This window comes from Liolophura sinensis, chromosome 7 (assembly GCF_032854445.1).
Source record: "Liolophura sinensis isolate JHLJ2023 chromosome 7, CUHK_Ljap_v2, whole genome shotgun sequence".
In the NCBI taxonomy this organism is placed as follows: domain Eukaryota; kingdom Metazoa; phylum Mollusca; class Polyplacophora; order Chitonida; family Chitonidae; genus Liolophura; species Liolophura sinensis.
The window spans coordinates 38603577-38631437 of record NC_088301.1 but is presented as its reverse complement, the minus strand read 5'-3'; the positions used below and the strand labels follow the sequence as shown (position 1 = coordinate 38631437).

Sequence of the window (27861 nt, the reverse complement as noted above, 5' to 3'; positions counted from 1 at the left end):
TGTATCTCTAAGATCGTTATGTAGTCACTACCACTTGTTTAGAATCTTTTCAATATTTGTGCTATGTATAGACAAAATATTTAAAAATACAAAAAAACTGAAATGTATTACTTAGTAACGTTATTTTCCTTCGAATAGCCATAATGGGATTAACTTCTCTGACAATCGGTGATTTGACTCCATTCTTGTGCCTCTATTGCCCTCTTGTTTGACGTTATAATACACATCAGGGTTTACCTAATGGCTTCTGTAGAAGCCCATAACAAGTGAGGTCGGAGGTTAGAATCCAGCTTTTGGTTAGTTCAATTGCAGTCGTTTCAGGAGATGGGTCGGGTAACTTGGTAGGTGCGGTGGATTTCTAGAGCTCTGACCGGTTAAACATGTAATATTTTGAGTATGGTCTAGGACATTTACTAAATGAAGAAATACATACAAAAACAGAAATACATGGGGCAGAAACAACAAGCTGTGTAATACTACAGACGATTTCCCTATCATATCCAAGTGCCCACAACTCTCTGTAGTCTTCCAAAAACACATAATCAGCTGCTTTTCAGTTAAAACACAAAGTTATACTAACTTTTTTTTCTGTAAGATTCCGGAGGTCTTTTGTGCTGATCCAGAGAGCGTGGATAACCCTGGAATAGCAGCACGCCATAACTAGGAGTGGGGCCGCAAACATAACGACCAGCTGATAGACTGCGAATACCAGGCGATGGTCATCCGGAATGCCCACGTCCGCACAAAATACTATCACTACCGACGATTGGTTGTTAAAATACGTTGTATTTTCGGTTGTCTGTAAAGTAAAAAGCTCAATTTTTTCAACTGAACCACTCCTTGACATTCGTAACATTCGTTATTTTTATTCTAATGAGTAGATCGAGATCAAGTTTTGTCATGGATATATTCTACAGCTAACAGTGGCCACGGGAAGCAAGTGAATATGAGATTGGGGACCAGGTGCAGTCAAGGCTTCCTTCACGGGTTCAGTAATTAACTGGGATCACAGTTGTATGGGTGACTGCGATGATATAGCATGCAATCATAAGTAAACTACATGCGTTTGTCGACTATCCAGAAGAAGGCATATATCGGTCATAATCCCCTTGTTCATCTAAGCGATTTAGTTTGATAATAATTTGGACTGATATGGAAACGTCATCCTATTGCAAGTTTTCTATACGGTCAGTCGGGATTTTCAATCATAAATCTATCCTGATCAATGTAAGGAAACAAATATTTGCCAGGTAAATGAGAAAGGGTGCAAACAGAAAGTAGGTAATTTATACATTTATATCAGTTAAATGTCTAAAGTGTTTGAAAAGATCGTATTCAGTAACTATATGAATATTGCTTGACCACTAAGGTATTAGTTCCAAAGAATTAGGACTTTAAAGCCAATGGTGGAATCATCAACTAGTTACCCGTATTGAAAGTAGTGCGCGTTACATAAAATAAACTGAATCATGATGGTACTATCCATCTATTGTTTTTTTTGGAGGGGCTAGGGGAAAACGATATGGCTTTGGACCCGATTTAGCAACAAAGTCTATTGCTTAAGTTTTAGTCAACTAGAGTAATTTTTTAAACTGCATGTATGAAACAAGACGCCAAAGATTATGGAAATTTTCAATCCATAAAAATTTACAAAGAAGGTGTATTCATTTGAAAATGTAAGAATCTTAGGGTGAACGCGATCCGATTGTAATGTTTTGGGGATGATATGCCTGATTGTACAACGTGCTGAATACATACTCCGAGAGAACTCAATCGCCTTTTGGGCAAACACTGGATTGCAGCCTTTACTGGTCAAAAGTCTGCCTACCTAATTTTCCGCCTAATTCTGCATAAACCATTGCGCTAGGGGTACTGTAAATTGCTACTATTTATGCATTTACGTGTTCAGGTAGAATACAACCCTGACTTAGGTAAATTAAAAAGAGGCCGTATTTCATTGGTTACGTGTGACCATTTGTCAGCTATCATACTGTCGTCGCTGCACTGGTCTTACTCTCTATGCTGTACGTCTTTAATTTTAATTATATCAGCCTTGTGGAGAGTCACTTTGTGTGACTTTGTCCAGCATGTGCTGTAGTCTGCTGTTCCAATGGTCACTGGAGTAATATATCTTGGATTATATTGGAGTCAACCACACTGTAACTTGAATGTTACTTGACCATCTGGTAAATATCCTCATTAAGCCTGGCGCACACGAGGGGAACTTGCTGAGCTATCGACCACTAGAGGTGGTCAGTGCAGCAACTTTACTCTCCACTTGCTTCACCACACGGGCGCATTTGTCTCAGCATATTTTATACCACGTGACCCTCAACTATCCCACACGAACTCTCAAAATGGCGGATGACGAAATGCAGGAAAAAGAGTTGCTTTTACTTCCGCTCTCATTAGCCTGCGTCGTCGGCCACTCCGTTGGAATGCATCTTTTCGAAAAAAAAAAAAAACCGGACAAGACCTCTGTGTTTGAATTCTGTATGTTCACGGCATACAAAAAAAGGGTAGTCCTGCCACAACTCAACGAATTTATCATCGAAAAGGGCTTCATTCGCGAGATCTTTGATGGCGGCCATGCTGCCAACAGTCACGTGCTACGATAAGCTATTTTTATTGGCCGGCTGAGTTCTCAAGCTCAGCTGTCGACGCATTTTGACCTCTCGAGGCAGAAAATATCAAACACGATAGATTCTTTCCTCACTGCCTCTCGTGCCGAAAATCTCATTAAAATTTCGCCGCACACGGAGGAAAGAGCTCAGCTGCCTGCCTCTCGCGGTCGATTTCTCAGCAAGTTCCTCTCGTGTGCCCAGGCTTTGCAGGTAATAATGACTTTTACACTTGGGATTAATACACCTGTTTTCAGCTAATTTATAATGGCTGATTAAAGATATTTAGGAAGACTCCAAGAATTTGTAATGCTTAAATTCGAGGACATACTGTGGTATACCCCGTAAATCAATTGCAACTGAGTGTTTCGGGGACAGGCTTTACTTTATTTAAAAGTACATGTAATGCTATATTAAAAGTTAGGATATCAATAGGATAAGGCAATGTGGTGGTAACAAAATGTTTTTTCACACTTCTTACCATTACATAAAGGACAGGCGAAGAGATCCCAAAGGAGAGAATCCACACGACAATAAGAACACGTTTTATAAGCACGTTCGTCCAAGGTGGTCGAGACTTCAGTGGGTGAACCAGCATAAGATATCTGAAACAAAGATACGCTGTGTAGATACGTTAGTAAAGCAAACAGTGCAAATATGTAAGTTAACCAGCATTACATATCTGAAACAAAGGGGGTAAACAGTTCAAATGTGTAGGTTTGCCAATGGAGACTGTTTTGCGTGTATGTGAGGGTAAAATTGCAACAGTGTAAGGAGTTGGCTTTACTGTTTCTGGAGTACTAACTTTCCGGTGGAGAAACTTTTCCTGTCTAATATTGACTCGGAATCAAGCTAATCTGGCCGTTGTTCTGTCTCGAATGAGTTAGAATAAAACCCTAACTTAAGAAAATTGACAAGTGGCCATATTTCACCGGTTACGTGTGACAATTTGCCAGCTATCACACTGTCGCCACTGCACTGTTTTTTTCTCTCTATGAAAAAAAGAACCGGTACAGTTAATTATATTTAGATGTGAAATTCCTGATTATGTGTGAAAGAAAAAATGCAAAATATGTAGCGATTCCTAAATAATAAATCTGTAAAAGAATAAGGTGATGGTAGATGTCATTAACATCCAGAGCTCTGCAATTGTTTATTGACATTGTCCCACGATTATATTTTATATCCCTATTATTAACAATATACCACATCAATTGTAGATGAAAAGAAAACTATTGTATCAAGGGTATCTCACCAAATACCTTCAGTGTAAATGTTTTTTAAATATTTACAGTCAGTTAAACACATTTGTTGACCAACATGATCTCTGGCGATCTGCGTCATAGTTGTATCAAATACCACTTAACCCGGGGCTAGGGGCTGTCTAAGCCGCAGCATAAAGATGAACAGGTATTCAACCTGGGAATTATCCACGGGCTACAATTTTGAAATTTGAATTGAATGTCATACTTATAATATCATCAGCCTTCCCTGTATAAGTGAAAACTGATTGCCTTTTCACTTACACGTTACAGGGTTCATTTACTATTTATGAGTTATTTCTTACTAATTTTGTTTAGTAAATTAATTTTTACTAACTTTGGAAACTGGTCCTTTTCTTGGTTTTGGAAATTAATTTTGCCATTATGAACATGGAACGCGCGTTACAGTTTAACGAATGTCATACTTAAGGCTTAAAGATTCTTAAAGACGTCCATCTGGCGATACACAAAATTTGAGCTTGAATACACGGTAAAGTGGGAAAGAAGAATCTGAATTGTGCAAGTACGAATAAGAAACTTTAAAGTTTGCTTAAAGATGGTTGTAGCCAACTTATCCACTGCTTTCCTGTTTGCGTTTATTATAGGTAGTCTTATACTACACACGTTATCCATGAAATTGGAATGTCGCTAACAGTTTGGAGAAAGGAATTCTCTACGCAGAATGTGTAACCCGCCCCACATATACGAAAACCATGTGTTATCCACCTGAGAATCTGAACGACATGTACATGAGATTTGGTTTTACCGCCCATATTATCACCGAGTATAGAGACATGGTAACACAGGACAGCTCAGACTAAAAATCTCAAGGTATCATGCGGTGGATTAGGAATATAATTAAAGAAGGAAAACCATGGCAGCAGACCCGATGGCCTCAGTGCGTGGCCTCCATGCTTTAACCGCTGTCAATAGTTCGTTCTTATGGACATCACCAGGGTTCAAACACAAACAATTATGGTTAGGTCTCAGGTTTTTATTCGTAATTTAACAGAAGACTATTTTGTTTCCAATTATGGTCCAATTCCAATCCTGTGTGACGGTTTATCCGGCCATTAAGCCTGTTAGCCTGTCAACCTTGACGACTGTGGACTAAAAGGCCTTATGTATCCAACTTTTTATGCGCTAGGATGACATGGCCTCCTGTGAGGCGATGTTATTTCGTTATAAATATGTCGTAAAACAATGTTTTATGCTACTTTATACAATGAACAGTCTCAAAAGGCACAAACGTTTGCAAGTTTGTACAATATTTCTATAATAAGTTTGCCTCTTTAGTCTTTATTAGTCTTTATAATGAGACCGGATCAAATCTGCGTGCATTGTATATGCTTATTATTGGCGGTCTTCATATTCCTAGTAGTTGATTGACACATGTATATAGCAATTGTCAACTGTCGAATTGACTCTTGATTCACATCCACAACATCAATCTCTAAGATCAAAGGGTAGCAATTATGTTTAAATGCACTACAAATTCAACAGGTGAATGATCAGTATTCAATTTTCTAATCATGGAGGAACCTCACTGGTATAGTACTGTAGACTAAGGCGTCACTCTGCTATAAGACAACGGGGCCCGTATCTAAGAAGCAACTTAAGACTTAAGTCATAAATTGCAAGTTCTTAAAAAACTAAAGTCAGAACAGGAAAATACTCAAATTATGGGTAGTACATTGTTCTGCAGTAAAGAATCTGTGTACAAAGTCTAAACTTTCATGAGTTAAACAGTTTATTCGTAGCCGTGTGTGAATCTTTGACTTAAGTCTTAAAACGTTTGATAAATACGGACCCTGCTCTTAGTTCGATAGATTAAATCCAATTGGCCGCATGCCAAACAAGGGGGGAGGTTTTGTCTGGCACATGTGTACCTAGCGATGTCAGTTTGTTTTTATCTGGCTCAGCCTAATTTACTTCACCAATAGACCTTACCCCCACATGAATGAAATATTCACAAATAAGCGTGTAAAGATCCCAGTCAAACAAATAAATCAATCAAAATATAGACAGTTATATTTAAGCATAGTGGGACAGAAATATCAAAAGAAACGACACTTCCATTACTGCAGTTGGCTGGAATTTAAGTATTGTAAATATCTGATTATATCGACCTCAAGCATAAACTTTACGTCCAATAAAATATTGATTACATTATATATCCATATATGTACTGCCTGAATCCACATGCATTGTTCAGTAAACCTTTGCTCCCCACTGCTCTTCAATGTTTCAGTTTTTCCTTTGGATTGCTGTGCTTGGTGTGCATAAAATAGAAGCATGTAAACACATCCCTACTTGGGATTTCTCCACTCTACATGCTTCCATTTCTCAAACAGATTAAATTGATTTTCGTCACTAATTGTATCAGTGTTCGACAAAACTGGTCACCGCTCCATTAACGTCAAAGCAACACAGACTTCTTCACATTCAATGGTTAATATTCATGGGATGTTTCGTTTTTCATACGAGTTGCTTGAATTTCTCATCAGTAACATTTATGTGAAATTCGGGAAACCATGCATCAACAGTGTATAGTTCCGATAGTGTATTCCGATAGGTACAAATTGTGCCTGCCATTTGACTGACATACCTGTTCTCGTTTGAATACGACTATATGCAGAAACTACTAAGGCGCAATCATCTTATCAGGCCCTAGGTCTAAACCATAAATAACCATTAGAAAAAAATTATACACGATATGATATTGATGTACATCCCTTCATTACGGTGAATTGATGCTAAACGGTATATTGATGATCTGCTAACTTCAAACAATCCTTATATAACAAAAGCTGTGAAAGATATTATTCATATTCGCTGGTTTTAAAAGACTCTCCAGATGATACATATTATCTGGACCTGTATTTGTACAAAGAGCAAAAGGCTTTTCCATCTCGCACGAGATGAGGGACATTTCAAGTCTGACATTGTAAATTATCCTAACTTGGACAGCAATATACCGAACCGTCCTGCATATGGCGTGCACATATCTCGCCTTGTAGGCGTTTGTTAGATCCTACGTGTTGTGTGACGATTTCAATCGACGCCACAGTCTGTTATTGCAAACACTTATGTAACTAGGTTATTCCATCAAACGCCTTCACTCAAGTTTCTTAAGTTATACAATACATTCTCTTGTAACTAAATATGGACAGAGCGTCCAGAATCTCTGGCACCCTGCTTCATGATTGTGTCTAATTCTTAACGCAGGACTATGGGCTTCATATTCATCGTGTTGTATTAGATCACCACATTGGATATATGAACAGTTGCAATCAAAGCGCTGAAAATTACATACTAGCATGTTACACGATTTGAATATAGTTTCACTCATTCGCCAGAACATACTTTGCACTATTCTAACTTCATTGAAAGCTGTTGACTGCTTCTCCTTCCATGTTTCCGTTACATTTTCGTATTTATTTATTTGCTTTCATTTCATTGGTGGTTTGTGTAGACGTCGTATTGGGATTATTGACCTGGAACGCCCATACTGGATGACGGCTGGTATACGAATGTCTGTTTCGACGTATAGATTCATTTCTGCTAGGAAGAAACAGTACTCTCGCCCATAAATGTCAGGCTTTGCGTTAATTGCCAAGTATTAAAAAAATATGGCATCTGACATCCCATTTTCAAACCTTTTATGCGGTTTTGAAGGGAATTGGGATTTATGAGGAAAAAGTCCAAAGAACTTTCTGCGAATATCTGAGCCAATGCATGGATAAACTACACGTTTAGGGCGAGGAACGTCCAGTAGGGCTATGGGATCCATCACACACGTAAAACACATGCAAATAAAAACAACTAGAGTACGTGCAGACGCTGGAGCTATTTGTCTTGGCTACTGTTTCTGTTGTAACAGATAAAGTTTTTGCCCCCCATTGTTGTACGCTGACTCTCTTCTGCAGAGCGAGGTATCCTGTGTGCTATATGTGGCATCACGGAGCATTTGTACCGAAGTAAATTCAGGTTACAGCGACCGTGGATAAAAAACCGAATTCTTCATACCATTTGCTGAATTCCTTTGCTGTGATCAACCACACATGCACACCTCTGATAGATATTAATATAAAAAAATCAATCATTATGTGGGATGTACATCAATATCATATCGTGCATATTTTCTAATGGTTATTTATGGTTTTATCATGAAAACCGAAAATGGTATCACAAGCTACATGCACTCTTTGCTTGCGCTTATTGGGTATTGGGTGGGAACTTACCGATACTTTATGTTTCGCGTAGCACAGCGCTGCAGCGCACTAAGTAAGAATGTTCTTTTTTTAACCGAGTACGGAGTCCAGTCTCTATTGCGTGAATGCGATTTTATTAAAACAAATATTTACCAAAAATTCTTCTGTATTGCTGATGATTAATTTACGAATGTTTTGATATTGATCTGACTCCTTTAATGCATGACCTCTGGCCTAACGGTCAGAGCATTCGCCTCGAAATCGGGAGACCTGTGATCAAACCAGTGCGGGGTCGTACCAAAGAATTTAAAAATGGTACTTTACGCTGTTTCTCTAGGCGCTCAGCACTGAGCGGTTAGATCAAGGATCCAAGGCGGTACCAATATAATTTGACTGGGTGGGGTGTCATATCTGGAGTCTTCAGCATGATACTTAAGTGGCAGCAGACACATTATATGTATACACACGTTATGACCCTGGTTGTCATATGACTGAAAAATCTTAAGTACATAGCTACATACATGCATATTCAAATTGGTGCTTTTATGAACACGTTACAATGAATAAGATCCCTATTAGACCTAGAAATTGTTTACGCGCCGAAAATACGAAAATTGAAATTTATATTAGGTCTCATGCCTAGATTGCAGAAAGTCTTCAATGTATCTTTGAAAATTGATGACTCCTTTTCTCATATTATGCCGGCATTATTTACTACTCGTATATTATTTCTTACATAAACAGTTGTTTTGGTAAGTTAATCAGAGGTCGGATTTCACTGGTAAAATGTGAGACTATTTGTCACCTGCATGGTCTATGAGTGGTATGAGAATGTCGGACTTGACGCTTACATCCAGCTCTGGTTGATCTGGATAATCCCAACTTCAGTTCACAGTTAATGCAACTGCGTAGGAAGGGCTAATTACGAGCTCACCCCCCAAACGATCAAAACAGTTTGAGGGGGCGGGGGGAGGGGTGGGGGGTTGTAGGGACGTACAAACGTGTCTTACGATCGCACGAGGCGTCGTTATTCTGTAAAACACAGCGATTATTGACAAGCACTGCTCAAACGCTGAGGCCAAACACGGCCATGTTTGAGAAGATTAACGCGTGGCGCGGGACTCAGTTTGTCCAAGCCACTTTAAACCGAGAAAAGGTTGGAGCTTTATTACATTTACACAGCTCCGGAAACTATGTTGGGACAAGCCAGTCTTCTCAATATTGGAGTTTATTTAAGGTTAAAGGGTTACTCTAATGCCCAAGCCGCAATGTTGCCAGATCGTAGAACAAACGTTGGCCGGAGTTGTCCGCCCATGGTTAAGTTTTCAACATGTACTTGCATTCTTAACGTGGATAAATGTTGATCGCTGACAGTTCCAAGAAAAAAAACAGCCATTTAAATGATTTGCCTTGCAGCAAAGAGGCAACAGCAGAAACAGACAAGACAATCTCAGAAAACCCTGAAAATATCAATGTTTTTGTGTAAGACAATATTTTGAGACATTGTCATTTCTTATTGTCGAAGTATGCTCTTTCTGAATTTTACTTTCCTTCAAAGTATTTTCAAGAGGTTTCACGTGTTCCAAATGCGGGTATCGATCTTAAAAGACTCGGGCACGGATATATGTCGTCTTGCAACAGTAAAAGTCGGTTTATCGCCTTTAGCAGCCTCTTGATACATACAGAGCTGGCTTATATATTGCCGCTCAAGCAAACAGCGGCATTAAAACATAAAACCCATGCATATTACTTTGAATCTCTGGCACCCTGTTTGATAACTGTGTCTAATTCCGCTTAATCCAGAGCTGGGGGTTTTGTAATCGTGGTGTTCAATTCTATTACCCTTTGATTCCGTTTTATTACATACAACGCACTTCTTGGCATTGTGCCAAGTGTCGTTAGATACCCCGATCACGAGACAGAAGCATTTGATTTCTGGATAGGTCTATTGTAGTTCTATGGGCGGATAGAGCTTGTTGTCTACATTGAATAAAGCAGACGATAAATATAAACAAAGAAACAAAATGGCTATTTTTTCTGTTGGAGAGAACGTTTATTTTAAAGGAGAAAATATTCGGTTACAGATAATTTAAAGCCTATAGGGACGTTTGAATGCCACACAATAAGATATAATAATGGTTTCACAGAATTTTTTTTTGACATACGGACCTGATAATTCTTCCTGCGAGTCTTTCTTTCAGCGGCCTCTCCTAAAGGCCCCAGTTGACCACAAACCATGGTTTGTATGGCCATCAACCAGTGGGTCACAAAACGATCGGATCCATGATGTCTGATATTTCCCGCAATACAAAACTTAGCCGCCGGTACACGAATCACTGCGTCCGTGCTACGACAGCCACAGTTCTTGCTGATGCCGGGGTTTCTGTGATGGACGTTATGTCTGTTACAGGCCACCGCAATGAATCCAGTGTACGGAGTTATGACACCAAACCGTCCGTTTCAAAACCCCGTGAAATCAGCAATATCCTGCATGCTTCCAGTGTGTTATCAGAAAATGTTGAAAGTGAAAATGCCGTTGAGTGAAAATACTCCCATGTCAGTCACGCCACTCCCAGTGCAAATGCCCGACGCTGTCGACTGTAATGTCACACGTAACAGTAGAAATACCATCCAAATGGCCAAATCCCAGTTTTCAGTCACGCCTCAAAGTTTTGAAGGGTTGTTCAACAAAGCAACAGCACAGTTCACATCAACTTCACATCCTCGGGATAGTGGACTGGCTGCAGATCGTCCTTTTCAACTACCAATCCTTGTTTGATGTTTATCAGTGTTAAACTGTTGTTGTTTTTTCACAATGTTCAGTTCGTTTACTCATGTTTTCTCTTCGCAAAAGCTATTGTCTGACCTACAAATTTTATAAACTTATAAACTTAAATAAACTCTTCCACATCGATCTGATGTAAAACTGAGATACATATTTTGATAATTGGCAATTCAGAAACTGGCATGTTTCTCGATTTGGATACTTTTTTCATTCATTCGCCCAAATCACGCAGTGAAATGTCTCTGAAAGAACGACAGATGTGATAACCTGTTTATCATATCTTATGAGATAAAGCAGATCACCATCGCGGTTAATGTCAACGATCGATTTATATTTGTATGAAAATAACACTGGATTTCATATCGTTCTGCAGACATAAAAGAAACGTGGATTGGGAATAATCAACATAATCGCAGTGGTTGTAAGCTTGATCTAGCTAGGGCTGGATATGAAACATCTCTATTGCATCAAGTAGATTTGCCTTGGGAATCGCTATGAAACACCGAACCCAGTCTGCTGTCAGCCCTTATTCATTATAGGTTAGGTTAGTTGTGAGACATTGTTCTAACATTGTCATATTGATAAATATGGTGACAGGGTACAAGGGAAGCTTAAACTATGCATCTAGGTTGGTCGCAGCAGCTGCACCCTTGGATCATATAAACACTGTCCTTCCGTGTTCATATATGATTCCCAAAATACAGTAATATGGCTTAAATAAAAGCCAAAAATAGCGAACAGATTATGTGATTCCAACAATTTCTGCTGAAGAAAGACCTACTCCAAAATCGAATGGAAACTAATACATGTACTGTTCGTCTGTTTTGAAGCTACATTATTGGCGTCACCATGAAATCGATTTATGGATTAAAGGAAGAATTGCTGGTTATGGCAACTGAGAATACTGCATTGAAGAAAGCTTCGAAAAAGTGTCTAAATAAGATGAACTGAAATAGAAATAATCTAGGGGTTGCACAGATCGGTTGAGCATAAAACAGAAAGAAAGTAACACCAAATACTGAAGTCATAGTTACAGTCTATATTTCGGTCAAAATGGACAGGTACATGAACAGTTAGAACAAAACCCTTACTGAGGTAAACTGACAAGACGCCGTATTTCACCGGTGCGACCAAATGTCAACTATCACACTGTCGTCGCTGCTCTGGTCTTACTCTCTATGCTGTAGGTCTTGATTATATCTAGATGTGAAATTCCTCATTATTGTTGTCCGAATTTCTTATGGAAATTAGTCTTGTTATTAGTGGAATAATAATGTATGCTTCGATGCCTAGATTCTGTGTAATTATTATTTCGATATTGACAACCGTTTGAACAGCGCCTGAATTGTTAATGAGAACCGTGACTGAATTGTTCATGAGAACCGTGATTGAAAGGTTCATGAGAACCGTGATTGAAAGGTTCATGAGAACCGTGACTGGATTGTTCATGAGAACCGTGATTGAAAGGTTCATGAGAACCGTGACTGAATTGTTCATGAGAACCGTGATTGAAAGGTTCATGAGAACCGTGACTGGATTGTTCATGAGAATCGTAACTGAATTGCTAATGAGAACAGTGACAGAATTGTTTACGAGAACCGTAACTGAATTGTTAATGAGAACAGTGACAGAATTGTTTACGAGGACGCCAGCTTTTTTGTTTACCACTGAGAAGGTTTCCATTCCAGTGAGGATTTCACGAACTGAGTTAGGCCCACTTGACATTTAGCTGTCCTACGAGAACTTGATGGCACGTGTGAACCTTAATTGCAACCTTTACTTTAGAAGGATTTACGGTTAGCGGCCATGGACTTTTTTACCCTGAAACTATTCTTGTTTATTGAGATAAACTTTGGCCTGGGCTGTCAACATAGTAACGTAGGCCTTTCATTTACATGTAATGAATTTGATGCGTGTTTTAGTTAATGATTCGTTCTTTCCTCCACGATACGTTGGTACCAATAATGGTACAACGTCGGTACAAGGAACAATGTCACCAACGATAGGAGAAGGTCAGGAAATACTTCTTGCCCTGCTCAGTATTAGCGTTTGAACTGTATCCAAAGCTTTAGGTCATGGTCTGACCAAACATTTAGCACTTTGTTTCCAAAAATAGGATAGCTTTATTGCAGGTATTCATTTGGTAGCAGATGTTATTAAAGTAGCAATTGTTTCAGGATGTATGTTTCATAATGGAAAGCCCTGGCAGCGCACGTTCAACTTGATGTTTGTCTTTCACACAATTACAACACCATCTCCATTATTCCGACATTCTGAGTTGAGACAGAAATTAGGTTATGCCGAAAGAGCCTACAGTTTAATACGGGTTTTGTGCAACTACTTAAGGAGTGTACACATTTTGGTACATTGATTTCTAACTTTTATGCTTTATAATAAGACACACGTGATAAGTCTTTTAGATAAGTCTTTTAGATGTTCAATTATATTTATAGGCGACATAAATGCACTACATTTTAATAACGTGTCAGAAACATTACTAGTTCAAAGCTATTACATAATTCAAAGGAATATGTCCAGCATAGATGCATTAGGATCTGATACGCCAAATTTAACTCCTTAACATCACTGAAGCTGAGTATGACACAAGGTGGCTCTCTGATCAAACAAGGACTCAGGATTTATTCATAAACCCATTTACCCCTTTATTTACTCATAAAATCGGGTAATGTAATAATTATTACACTGTGGGCAGTGCTATCCGTGGTGCAACATTCTTACATTCCGAGTAGTACATGTATATCCTAGATTGGTGTGCTTCAAATCCCAACACTGATGTACGGGACTTGCAATACACTCTGTGTAGTCCAAGAACAGATCGATAACCTCATAATCTAGGAGTCGAAACAGTTCATATATCAAACGTGACTATCATGCTCAAGGCTGTACACCACCCTATCCGCGGGTTATTCTCGGAATTAAAAGCCTTCATAAAACAGAGTGAAAGAGATTTACTTACTTGTAAGAGAACTATACTCATTGTAAAATATAAGAAAATTAAGGTGAAGGCGCAGGTCTTTAATTATATTTTGTGGAATACCTTTGACACACTAGTTTTCACAGTGATAACTTGCGACCTTGATTGATATCGTCACATAACACGTAGAGTCTAACAAATGCTATGTGGCTAAGCCATGTGTAGAGCCCTTCGGTATATTGCTATCCAAGTAAGAATAATTCGAAATTCTACAGTTGAAACTACCGCTCTTGTCGTAAAGTGGGTTTAACAAGAACCGTTCTAGTCATTGTATAAATACAAATCCAGACAAGATGTGCCATCTGGACAGTCTTCGGTTTCTTTTAGATCTAGCGAAGATGGCTACATATCTTTCGCAAATATTGCCACATACGGGTTGTTTAAACGCAGCTAGAAGATCATCTTTATACCGTCTAGTGAATGAGACAGATCGACCCTGATAAAGGATACTCTTCCATTTATTCCTATTCCTGTTCTGGAATTCATAGGTATAGGTCTGGAAAAAGGAGGGCACATTATTATTGTTCTCATCCATAAAACCTATAAATGCTGATAAATAGTTTCCCCGAGTTTCACATAGATGTTCTTAATGAGTAGAGTTCTCGCTCATAAAAGATATGTCAGAGCGATTGAAAGACAATGATCAGAGCCCCGAAGCCTCAGTATTGAACACAAAACAATAAAATAGGCGTAGAAACAGGTTACAACAGTGCCAACCTGTGTCAAAGGTCTCCCGACATCAAGGCGAACACTCTAATCGTAAGGCTACCAAAGAGGTGCTCTTTCATCTGATTTTTTAAAATTTATTTGACTGAGTACAGACGCAGTACACAGTATTTGTACTTCTAGGATATTGTGGCAGGTTTAAAGGTGATAGAAAGCACAGTCATGGGAGTAAATCACCTCTCTTTATCCGGTACGTCATAAACGCCAATACTTAAGGGAGAAGAAAACATTAAAATGATGCAGACATCAAATGAAAAAACTTGAAATCTGTGAGTCGAAACAGACATTCGTATATCGGCCGCCAACCAGGATGGACGTTCCAGGTCAATAATCACAAAATATATCCCCACAACGACGTTAAACACAAGCTATCAAAGAACAAAGAAAGTATATAAAGTACGAAAATAGGATTGAATCATGCAAAGAGAATCAGTGAACAGGTTTCAAGGATGTTGGAAAGACGCAAGGTATGTTCTAGGCGTCAATGTTATTTGCAAATGTGGCTTTTAGTATTGTTTTAAATTTTTTCCTCCAAGACGAAAGGGTACTTGGAAGTATTTTCGTATGGCCCGTATATGGGACCACCATTTGGTAATGATAATCTTTGTATAATAATGTTCTAATAAAAAAAATTAAAGAAAATTTATTTGCATAACCCAAGCATTTTAATTATTCTAATTCTCAATTATGATACTATTTATGAACATATTATCAATACAAACTCAGGTTGAACACGTCTCTTAGTTGAAAAAAGGCAAAATTAAATTTTAATTCATAACATTATTATGGGAATATAATATATACCAAGAAATGGTCCCAAATACCCAACATACAAAAATTATTTTCAAATGGCTTTTTCATATTAATGAAAAATTGGGAAAAATATAAACAAAATTTTCAACTAACCTTTCAAACTCTTTCATCTGAACTCTGTGATTTTTAAGTCTTTTTCACCTTCAATTTTATATAGCACAGGAACTTTTTTCTTGACAAACAAAACACATATTGCTATCTAAAACAGCCAATATAACAGCTCGTCAACATGGGCTCGATGATGCTATAAATACCTCTCCATATGAATAGCTATTTGGAAACTTCAACATTCCGCATCCGCCAAACATATTATTTTTCTCGGATGCATGAGTGGAAATACTACCCCTTTCAACAGAGCACAATGATGATAAACATCTCGGGTATACACAATCATGCCGGCAACATGTGGTAGATTTTGTAGCCCATCTCACATTACCGCCTACTCACATGTTTAACACCTCAGCATCAGGTTGGATTTTATATTACTGCATTTCCCACGAGCGGTTTAGATATAAGCGTCATGAGACCGGTTTCTTGTCCGCAGCTTTACACTTACATGTATCTTTTGGTTATCATGAAGCTGAACAAGTGGATTCCCTAAAAAATTCTAATTGACCTGAAGCAGTTAACACAGGTTCAGATAAGCGGAAAATGTATGCTGTGATGACTGGCAAACACTTTCTGCTTCGCGGTGCAGTATTCAAAATGAAAGCAATAATGTTGATGGGAAGTGGTCCAATGGAAGCACTTTATTGTGGACATACTATTGTAATCCTATTGGATTTAGACAGTAAATCAGTAAAAGCTCTCAATATATAGAATTACGAAAGTCAATCCTGGGAAATGGAACTGGCATGTGGCGGCAGAAAATGAAGCACGTCCTGATTTCAAAATTCCAAAGTACATCTTTCAAGGGTAACGTTAAAACAGCAACGGAGGTATCGACGTAGTACACCTTTTGTTTCCCTTAGATTCCAGGAGCGCTTCACTCATGGGAGCATGCTTAAATAACGAGACTCGGTGTACATTCAGGAAATGATGACAAGAAAGGCAGTGGCCTTTGGTCGTGACGGGGAATGTAATTGCTAAGAACTGACTTGATCAAGCTGTCTGGTTTGTACCACTGACAGGTTACTTCATTGAACATGTGCATGTGAAATTTCTCTCGATATTGTGTCTGCGTTGAAATGCTTTCACAAACGATTCTATTCATCTAGGAAAGAAATTCGATCAGGCTTTGAGTAACTCTCCGAATTAACCCAACACCAGTGTCGACCGCATCCCATCCGCCGAGAAAAATGCCCATTCCGGGAAAACCTTTTAAAAGGTATTTGCCGCCTTAAGAGGGCAAAGACTCAGTCCTCTAATATAAGGGAATTTGACAAAGCAACCAATACTTGTTAACTGTGCAAATATGGGAGTATCATGAATCTAATATCTAATCTAAAGGCGTAATGGGATAGCTGTTAGATGCGTCCAGGATACTCGTGAAGTAAAAGACTTCAACATTTCGCCTCTGTTTTTATCATATTTTAATTACGCTCACGTTGTACTTTAAAGAACTGAAGTACAAAATGTGGGTGTTACCTAAAATGAGAGCTTAAAAAGCGGGTTATGTTTCGCATTAATCAGTGAAAGTAGCATTGCACCGAAAGCCATCATAAAGCCTGTATGAACCTTTCCGATTACTTTTCCAGTACCGAGTCGAAAGCCTGCAAATTCATTTGATTTAACTTAAATAAAAAAATGCTTGCCTTGAGCTATGGTTGTGTCTTCCGTACACCACTGAAAACTATACAGTGAGAAATATAAGCGTCATGTCCGACATTCGTATACCACTCGTAGTCTGTAAAGGGCGTTCCAAGTCGATAACCGCAAGATCCGTTTCCAAAACAACGTTTAACACAACGTCTCCCAAAGACAAAGGAAATCATACAAATAGGAAATAAAGCCGGTAACACACAAGAGAGAAGCGGTCATCAGTTTTCAGTTATGCCGGGCAGACAGTGGATATTCCAGGCATGAATTCCAATACTCTTTAAATTTATACTTTTATGTTACAACTTATTTTCAATAGTTTGGTGAACGTACTTGTTACATAAGCCGACGTATACAATACGGATGTTTCTTTTATCTAACGTGTTTTTTATTTTCCTCATAACTGTACATACAATAACCGATTAAAAAGTTTCATTCTTAGCTAAAAGTGACACATGCCTGAAAACCTCTATCGCCACTTGAAATGGCAAGGTCAGTCCTGGATAACTTAGAAACGTTTCCTCGAAATCCCACAGGAATTAGGTGGTATGTGAGCCAAGAATATCGTCAGTTCTGTGACATCAAATTAACAGGAGGGATTAGCACACTTCTGCGCATGGGCCACTGTCAAGAGTTTGGCATCACACTACACCATAGACCAGCTCGGTATGCTTCCCTAGTAGCGTTCGATTGCTGTTTATCAGCTAGATTTTAAGTGTACATTGTCTCCAATGAGCCCAATGTAAGATAGGTTAAACTATAGAACCACAAAAATAGAAACAGGGTTTTTCCCCAACAAAATGCAAGATCTGTTCACCATACAGATAAAACTCACAAATCCCACTGCAAGACCGCCGTGTTATACGCGTTGTTTTTTTTCCTCATCATTTGAATCCAATTATCACTCCAGTAAAATGGTATAATAGAGAGCATTATATTGTCCTTCTGCGTCCTTCAAAGCATTACCGATTGAAATGGACAAATTCAGCAGGTGGCGAACATGCCTGTGCGCTTGACATTTAACTATGAAGTAGAGAATCTATGTCACTGTTTTCCACAACTCTTCCACTGATTAACTTGTGCATTTGCTGGGTGCATTGCAGTGGAACCAAGGAAATGTAGAGTCGAAGCTTCGAAAGAATTAAAAATTAGGCAATTATTACGTCACCAATATTTGACTTTTACATACATGTGTTCATGTAAACGATTTCAAACGAGTACCATAGAACATACAGGCATGTCTTTTATACTGTATGAAAGACATAAATTATTCATGTGACATGCGTTATTTTCGAATATCAACGATATTTTTTCCCAGATCAGAGTACACCCATACCTTTGCTCTTAAGTAGACTGTATTGTAGGGAAAGGATATATGATTAACATATTAGGTTACATTCAATACGTGTCATGAGGGCTGACACTTGGAGTGGATGACAATATACACATGTAATTTGGTTTTCCAGCGTAAAATGCCTGCTCATATGCATCGTTTGGTTAGTCGACTCAATCCATTAGAGGGCCTAATTAACAGTACTATGGGAATGCACAGATATTAAGGAATGTGATAATAAAACCTATCCAGAATGGTTCTAATACCTTTGTTGAGACCGCGCGGTAATATTGTAGTCAGTGATTTTCATTTGTATTGACAGCAATTCGTTCCAATTTTCCAACATACTGAGTTTACTTTATATATCTTAAAAATGCATAAAGTATGGCAATGCAAGCTCTCGGTACTTCTGAATGCATACTTATCGAAAGCTGTATTATATACTTCCGTGCAGTGACTTCCTGAAAAATGTTTTCAGAAATTCCTTTTTTTTTATCACACAAGTCTAATTCATATATTAAACAGAATTATAACATAAAAAAAACTCGAACGGAACAATATATAACCGTCCTCAATTCTCCTTGCCATGACACAAAATCACAACGTATAGACATATTTCGCATTTATTTTAGTTATCTTTACATGATTCCATCCTAGTTTCGTACTTTATATACTTCCTTAGTTCTTTGGTGGTTTGCTTTAGACGTCGTTTGGTAATTGGCCTTGCTATTATTGGCCTGGAATGTCCATACTGGTTGATGGCGGAATGTTACGACGCATAGTTTGACATTGCATTTTCACCAACATGAATGAAAGAGTTATACGACTACATGGATTAAACAATATTGACACTAGAACCATGAAGCTTTTTGGTTTCCCTGTGTTATAGAACTGTAAATGAAGTTAAAGCTACCCGTTGCCTTAGCAGCACCGAGAACACAAGCCATTTCATGCCGCAAAACGTAAAAGAAGATTTTAAGGTGAGACTGGAAACGGAGATATTTACCGAGATAAGTGCATTGTCACTGTTCAGCGACAGCATTTAGTCAATAAGAGTTACCTGAAAATTCCCGTCATACTTGAAACGACAGTTGGCCTAGTTTACTCGTAACAGGTTTTAACGAGTACGTATGACAGCTTCTTTGCATTCTAAAATAGAACCAATGTTTTTTCCTTCGTCAGGCCTACGTAGACACAGCAGCTCTTAGGTGTACAGAAGCCATTTTGTTCAGACAAATTTCTCCGCGTTTTTGACAAACCTCACCCAGACATCGCGTCTTCAGAGGTTACCTCATCGCATTTTATACCATCAAAACCAATCAAGTAATTTTTATTTCAGTCTCGGATTTTAGCACGGTTGGTCAACGAAACCATGCAGCAAACAATTATACAGGAGATCTCGCGAGAATGCAATTGCCTATTTTCGACCTGGCAGCGATATGTTGCTTCTTTAAAGTGTTGATTTCATCACACTTTTCATCTCCAACAAGGTAGCTGCTGTATTCAGTCACATGTTCTATCATTTATAACTGTGGAGGTCTTTTTGACCTATAAGAATTAAATCAAACATATCATTTGTATTTGCATGAGTTTCGCGCAGATCCCTATAACTGTCCCATTTTTGTGTCAAAATTCGAAGAGTTCAAAGATTTTACTCACTTACCGTTAGGGAAGGCCCAGACGGCTGGTATACGAATGTCTGTTTAGAAGCATAAATTTAGAACATGATATTTTAGTGTTGTGAATGAAACAGTGCTAATCGTCTGGAAACGATCACGGGGAACGTGAGAGGGTATCTAACTTAGCAGTCCATATTTAATTTCGTGTTGTAAAGAAGACTTTTAACGTAAGTTGATAGGTCCGTTGATTTGGTCCGATAGAACCAAATGCAGACTGAGAATGAATTAAAATTCGTATTCTACTAAATAAAGCAGGTGTCGTCTTTCACAGGATTGTGAGCCTCACTCTAGTAGAACCTTAACTGAGGTGAAGTAACCTTGACAGGTTACGTGTGACTATTTACGAGTTATCATACTGTTGTCCTCCTCTTGCTTTACTCCCAGTGCTGTAGTAATGATCATGCGGGCAAGAGTAATAAAATAAAACGTTGGTATTACTTGCTTTACAATTAAGATATGATTGTTTTGGATTTTCGTTTCAATTTAACACTGACCTCGCAGAGGCGTTATGTTGGAAAAATCTAAGCATGGCGGTCACATATAAATGAACCGGCATGTTTGATGCTGACGTTCAGTACGAGCGCGTTTAACTCTTGGGATGTACACAAATATTGGATTGGCTGAATGCCACAGACACAGGTCGGTCTGTTCGAATATCTCTATCTGCCACTTAAACTCTTGTGTGATAGGAAACAATCATACGTCTGTGCTCTCACAAATTGGACAGTTCTCCGTTGATCCCGATGATTCAGAGGACGACTAGACGATTTTCTACAGGATTCAAATGACTCAGCTATGGTGGTTCCACATCAAATCCTACAATACGCACAATTCCTCAAGTAATCATAGTAGATTTTGCAAAGAAAGTAGCTTTGACTAGACCAACGCCTGTGCCAAATTACAGTATTGGACAACAGAAGAAGTTACTGCGCTAATTACGTATTACATTTAAGCTAATTAACGTTCTCTCCAAAGAAAGACAGTACACTTCCCAGAGCAAAATCTTATTACATGGGATCATATAATAGGTCAATGTTGCATTGTTGTGGCCGTGATGTGAAGAGAACATGGGGAGAGGTACATGCGCTGTGAGGAATATGTCACCACCTACCCATCTCCGCGACGGATTGATTCGTGCATTCAATGAGGGAAACAGCCGATGATAGGGCACATTTATCTCACGTTCGTCTGGCTATACATAGTTATAGGTTTAAATATGTGCAACCTTCATGTTGCGACTTTCCTGATATAAGCTTGCCTCTCTAAAAACTGCTGCTTACAAATTTGCACATCCAAAATAACCGAGGCACCACTAATACACTACTAATAATCATTCGATTGTGAATTTTTTCAGACAAATTACATAATATGTGTACAAAATAATATGGATATGCTGGATATAGATATTTTGTTAAAATACTGTGTGCCGCTAGTACATAGAAGTTTTTAGAGAGTATTGGTTCATTCGGTATCTCATGTAAGAGAAGCTTTGCCCATTCTCTGAAATTTTGCAAGCCGCATTCTAATGCTCGATATGTACTAACTAGTAGATTCTAGGATTAACATGTGGAGCATTTATTATACTTCATTTATTATACTTCACAAAGAGTCAATTATTCACAAACACGCTCACGTGACCTCCGATCCAATTATAGTGAACGATGAACGTAAAGGTAATGACTATGACTTCCCCAAACAACAGAGTATTAACATACAGCCGCTGGCACATTCAACTAAGCCACCTAAACGACACGGATATTAAACCCGGGAACCATTCGGTCCACGCATACAGAATGTCACCAAGTTTCCTGATAAACACTACGCTGTTCTTCTCTTATATGGCTGCAGTGCGAAAGGCAATGTATGAATGACACATCTTGTTAATTAGACTGTCACGTAAGAAGTCGTCTAAAGGTATTTGTAAACGTACAAGGCGGGTTCATATCAACATCACAAGATATCACTGCACAAATTGGTGCGCCATTGTTATTGACACAACAATGTCTACAAGCAATGTACAGCAGAGCACATTCTTTCGATTTTATTCCACCAATGCCATCACTATAAGTTTCAATTCATTCTCCTAGAACATGCCTTGTGTCTTTCCGTCATCCCTGAAAACTGCTTTCTTCTCTTTGCATGAATCCGTCCTTATTTCATATATTATATATTTTCTTATGTGTTTGACGGTTTGTGTTAAGTGTGGTTTAGTGTGTCTGATGAGCCTGAAGGGCCACTTTGGTTCACTGTAAGTATACGAAAGCCTGTTTTCATGCATTTTATGCCCGCATGGAAATGTGGATTGCTATATTTTTTAATATAGAAACGAACAATTAAAACTAAAACCGCAGATAATTGAAGTAGCTCTTTGTTTATATTTTCATGGCTCTAGTTTACGAGCTATATTTACAAGTGCATTATGAGCACAAAATAAATAATCCTGTCATATTTTTATCTGATCGACATTATCTTTAAGAAAACCAAAGCGCAAACAATTACAAAATAAAATTCGACACAATCAAGATATTTAAATGGAATCACGCGAGTTTACAAATTCTACGTACACGACTTTATGTATCTATTTTCGCCTATGGTTAAACAGATTTTCAGCTACTTCAGGGTATGTTTGTATCAAACGCCATACACAATCACCAAGTATAACTATTGGGTTAGCCTCTAAAACACTGGAAAATCGAAACCAGGCTGGACAGAGAGATTGTCATATACTATCCTCTCAGAACACACAGAAATAGGCCGTATCAGTGAGCTAAAATGCTATGCATGTATCATGGTCTCCAAAGAGTGGCTTTGAAAATATTAATGCTGGTGGATATGCATGAGAGACTGAACCATCCATGTGCCAGCAGTGCCGTTGGCATCCAGTTCCTCAGCCCATGTCACAGCGTCTTTTATAAGCCGAGTAGCATAAGGAGTATTTTGATGTAGATCCTTATCCGGTCTGACACAGACCAGACAGAGCTGTCTCTTTGAATGTCACAGACGACAGGAAGAGCCGTGCCAATCCATCGATAGTTAGTTTCCGATAAATCTAAATCAGCCCTCAATCAGCAACAGTACCAGGAAAGGGGACGTTTGAAAGCGTCTTCAGGAAATACAAACTACAATGCTTTCTTTCACAGGATTTTAGGTTAAACAGAAATTCTGAATTCTCACTTATACGACGGCGGCCAGTATTATGGTGGGAGGAAACCGGCAGAGCCCGGGGGAAACCCACGACCATCCGCCGGAGGGAAGCCAGCCTGAGCTGGACTTGAACTCACAGCGAGAGGCTCTTGAGTCATTACGCTGCCCTAGCGCGCTAACCAACTGAGCCCCGGAGGCACCCCCCCCCCCCCGACAAGTTTTAAAAATGAGATTAAACAAGGTTGTCTTCTCATGACCTAAATTAATTGGTAGCCACTCCTGTCTTTTGTACCAGAAAAGTCTCAGAACAGCCTGTCTCTGTATACGAATACATCAGTCCAGTTCTGTGAAGTAAATTAAGCTTAGTACAAGCTTATGATATCCTGTCGCCGTAAATTATCAAACTAGACAAATGCCATGCGTTCTTGCAACAAAACCCTTAGTTCCAGCCGGTTAAAACAAAGTGTACTTTATAGGCAAGGACTGACGTCGAATGTGCAGTGTTATAGTAACTGCGGTTAAAATATTTCAGACTAATGATAATTTAATATGCATTCATTCTGTGGGGCTGCTTGTGTGGCAAAGATTTAGTTTTATTAATGTAACAGAAACTGGGACCTCATGCACAACATGTTTTAAATACCATGTAAGTTTAAAACACACCCTTTGGAACCAGTGTACATACAATCTTAAATTGATTAAAGTTAAGCCTTCAGGTAACATGCTAGCAAGTCTTAAGATTGCAGACCCCAACGGGTCTCAGCTGGTCACATTGATTTGAAGGATAAAACAGTAAGAAGCCAACGTTCAGGTTTAGAAGCGTCCATACTTTGAGTCACAGATCGGCTATCGTCGGAAATCCCTATCACAGGAACCAGGTGTCTTTCAAACTGAAAACGGCATGGTTTCTTCTGATTGACAATCACCAATCACAGTTAGATTTATAATGCACGTTTTCCCTATAGTTTGCATATATTGTTCACGGGCGGATCTAGCCAAATGTTAAGAAAAGGGATTAGCTTATTCTAACCCAATAGAAGAGGCTCCGTACCTTGCATGGTTTGCCGATATCTTACCAGACCTGCATACTAGTTTTACTGGATGAAAATGCATTCTGTATTACACTTTCGTTCTTTTTGCTTCTGTTGTGAGTTGTCTATATGCTTTTTGTCTGTATTAGGATTGATGCACGTTGGGATGCAACTTCGGAACCGGGGAAATCTGCATACCTCTATGTGTGCTTCCTTCGGAAATATCACTTAGTATATCAAAGAAAGTTTTTAAGCATAGCGCCTTTTATTCAATTCACATACCGATGTACGATATCCGAAAAGTTGTAAGCGACATGGAGTTTTGTTACATCTAGTGGTCAGCGCTGTTTTTATCTCTTTTTTGTAATCATCGGTATGTCTACAATCCATAATTATACAGATAAGTATCTTCCACATGCGTTTAAACAGGTTGGAGAATCGGGATTTCAACTAACCTCGTGTAAATGTAATGTAAAGTTACAACCTAAAGCTCACACCTTTGCAATTTAATATCCAGCCTCATATTACAATGCTTATAAAAACAACGCATCACGGGAATATTGAGGATATATATGCTATGTACGTGTGATTGATGAGAGTTTAGACTGGTACAGACGCAGCCCATGCAATTCTCCTGATATGTTATTTGGCAACTGAACGAGAAACATGGACAGGGCTATACACCAATTAGTCAGTCGTATGTCTGCAATCACATCCCCTTTACAAGCGCCAAATGAACTATATTTAGTACAGTCGTCCATTTCCCTTCAATGCTTTACGCTTACGGCGCAGACAAACGACATTAAAATATCGACATATCGACGTTTGGCCGTTTTCCTATGTCCCTGCTATTACATATCATTCATCATCAATAGAAATGTCAAAATCTTATCGTTGTGTTAGAAATAAGCTGTGAATAGTGCATCATCTGAATATAAACGATGTAAACAAATAATCTTATAGTAAGCGTAATGGAAAATGTAGAGCTTCGGTTTGCAGAATGACAATGTGAATGACGGAATAAAAGGTTTATGGGTTATACTTAATCGTTCACCGCAGGATTATCAGAGCAAGTCGTTACTCTCATATGGATTTTGTGATATTTCCGGATTTCATAAGATTGTCGGGAGCAGCCCGAGTGGATAGGCTTTCTCTGCACTTACATCTGATTAATACTGGCCCTTGTAACAGGCACCAGGAACTCAAACCTTGTTCTAGTCAATTTAATTTTTCTATACGTAGACGGGCGAATCACAAGAGAATCTTGACAGTATCAAGAGAAAACAGTTTATGTTTAATGAGTACAGTTTGGATACAGATTTGATTTAAACTATTTCGCGGCAGACTATGTGGAATAATATGCCTTGACAGTCTCACTTAATAGGTATGCAGATTCCAACACATCAGCATATTGTTAAGGGTAATTATTTGCGTACGACACACACTAAAACTACCTGTTCTAAATCTTCTGCCCTCGTCGTTATTTATCCCCAAACACAACCAGATGTGGCTGCTCCAAATATATATTGTTTGGACACTCTATTTGACGTCGCATTCATTGGATTACCAGGAAACATGATTTTGAAAAGTCGACCTGCTGTATGATAAAACACTGTAAGTAAATAGAGGGCACACATGCTGAAATACTTGCATCCTTGTTGTAGGATGCGTTTTTAGGTAAACTCGAAGCGGCACATTGTATCTTACCACCTTAATAGCTACGTGGATATAGAAAAGCAGAAAGGAACGGTTGTTATGTAAAATATGCTAGTATCCCCCCGTACAGCCACTGTCAGCAATTTGCTCACAATAAGGCCATAAAACAAACTTCAAACAGGACACCCATAACAGATCGGTGAATAAAATGCGATTAAGTCAGGTTTATACTCAATGGCAAAGCAATTATTAAATAAAAAAGCAAAACAAAGACACATAAGTTGTAGTCTTCGCAATATTATGCTGGTATACTCACATAATTTAAGAAGTATAGAGTGGACAGAAGGTTACTGGTGGAGAACACTCTCAAGATCATTGTCACATTAATAACAAACAAATATCGGCAACGTCCATTGAATTATCGAAGTACTTGCAGAAGGTAGCAAAGTTCACGCTGTATGGTGGCTATATTTCATTTCAAAGGCCTGCGTTGTTTCTGTGACGTTGCACTGATTGAGACTGATACAGCTAATGGTCTGAATGCGGAATTGTTGTGAAAGTAAATAGTGGCCACGCTTACAATTCTTTACACTCTTTTTTAATTATTCTGAAACGTCACATGGACTTTGTGCGTCAATGTAAAAAAGTATTTTCTGATAATATTTAGAGAATTTTTCATCAGTGTGCAATGACAATTTTGTACTATATAGTTCACTTACCTTTCAACGCTGACGGCTGTAAGATTCAGAATTGACGCCACAGCAGTTAACATTTCCACAAACCCTGATATTTTACAGAACGCCCTACCGAGTGCCCAGTGACCTATGAAGTAACGTGTCGTTTCGTACGGCACGCAAACGAGCAAAAAGAGCAGATCGGCAACTGCAAGGCTTGTCAAAAAAGGCGTCGTTATAGAGCGACTCCGGTGAAATTTCAAAAGGGAAAATATCACAAGTGTGTTACCACAGATGCCGAAGATAAAGGTTAGAGTGTAGACGGTGACCACGGGGATGACATGAGGCTCTTTCACCCAGGGCTTCCGTAACTCACCGACGTCCCCGGGGTAGAAAAAGTGAGTCTGGTCTTCCTCCCTGCCGTAATCCCACCCCCCGGGATAGTCATAATCGGAGTAGTTGTACTCCAGGTAGTCCGCAGCCAAATTCCACAGAGCATCCGACTGTCGCTTGCGACGGACTGGCAAAACTTGGTCATCATGGTGTGTATTCCATAAGTACATCATAGTTTACATTCTACCCGAACTCCGAGCCAGGCCTTTCCGGTATACTGTGTAAAGCTAGCAAATGTACAAGTGGGAAACAGCATTCCAATCCAATACGATTTATAAAACAAAGAAGGTTAAAGAAGGCGAGACTGTAGTACTATTCCACAAGTTAAGAGCTAGGCTGCATCTCCTCATACCGACCGCAGGCAGCGACAGCTATAATACCTTTACGCTCCTGCCATCGACCGTGTAGCCTCTCCCTGCCACAGCTATTCTGCTAACAAGAACAAGTTCCAGTGTATACAGACTCTCCCTGTGCTTACGGCTGTTGGCTATTTCGGGTCGGAACACGTGGCGGACTGAAGTTGCGCCGTTGTCAGCTATTGGGAAGATGCTCAATACTCGCCCTCTTGGCTATTTTTTGTATCACGTAATTTGTGGTGTCAGAAAAATTCCATGAGTATTTCTCGATCTGCTCACCTTGGTACGTAAAGGTACAAGTACTGTCTGACATCAGGTGTTAATTCAGAAGGCGATGAGAAAGGTTAGAGCTGGGATACTATAGAAACACACGGCTTATATGAAGGCTATCTGGGATATGAGAAACAGGTGGTGTGCATGG

General features: G+C 38.9%; 1 protein-coding gene across 1 annotated transcript; it reads right to left on the bottom strand.

Moving 5' to 3' along the window:
* Nucleotides 1–553: 553 nt before the first annotated feature.
* Nucleotides 554–27388, bottom strand: LOC135470896 (QRFP-like peptide receptor). The gene is made up of 3 exons (XM_064749946.1): nt 26737–27388; nt 3103–3226; nt 554–799 (listed from the first exon to the last, which is right to left on the bottom strand). The coding sequence occupies exons 1-3, from the start codon at nt 27255–27257 to the stop codon at nt 554–556; spliced, it is 891 nt and encodes a 296-aa protein (XP_064606016.1). The 5' UTR covers nt 27258–27388.
* Between the last annotated feature and the right edge of the window lie 473 nt (nt 27389–27861).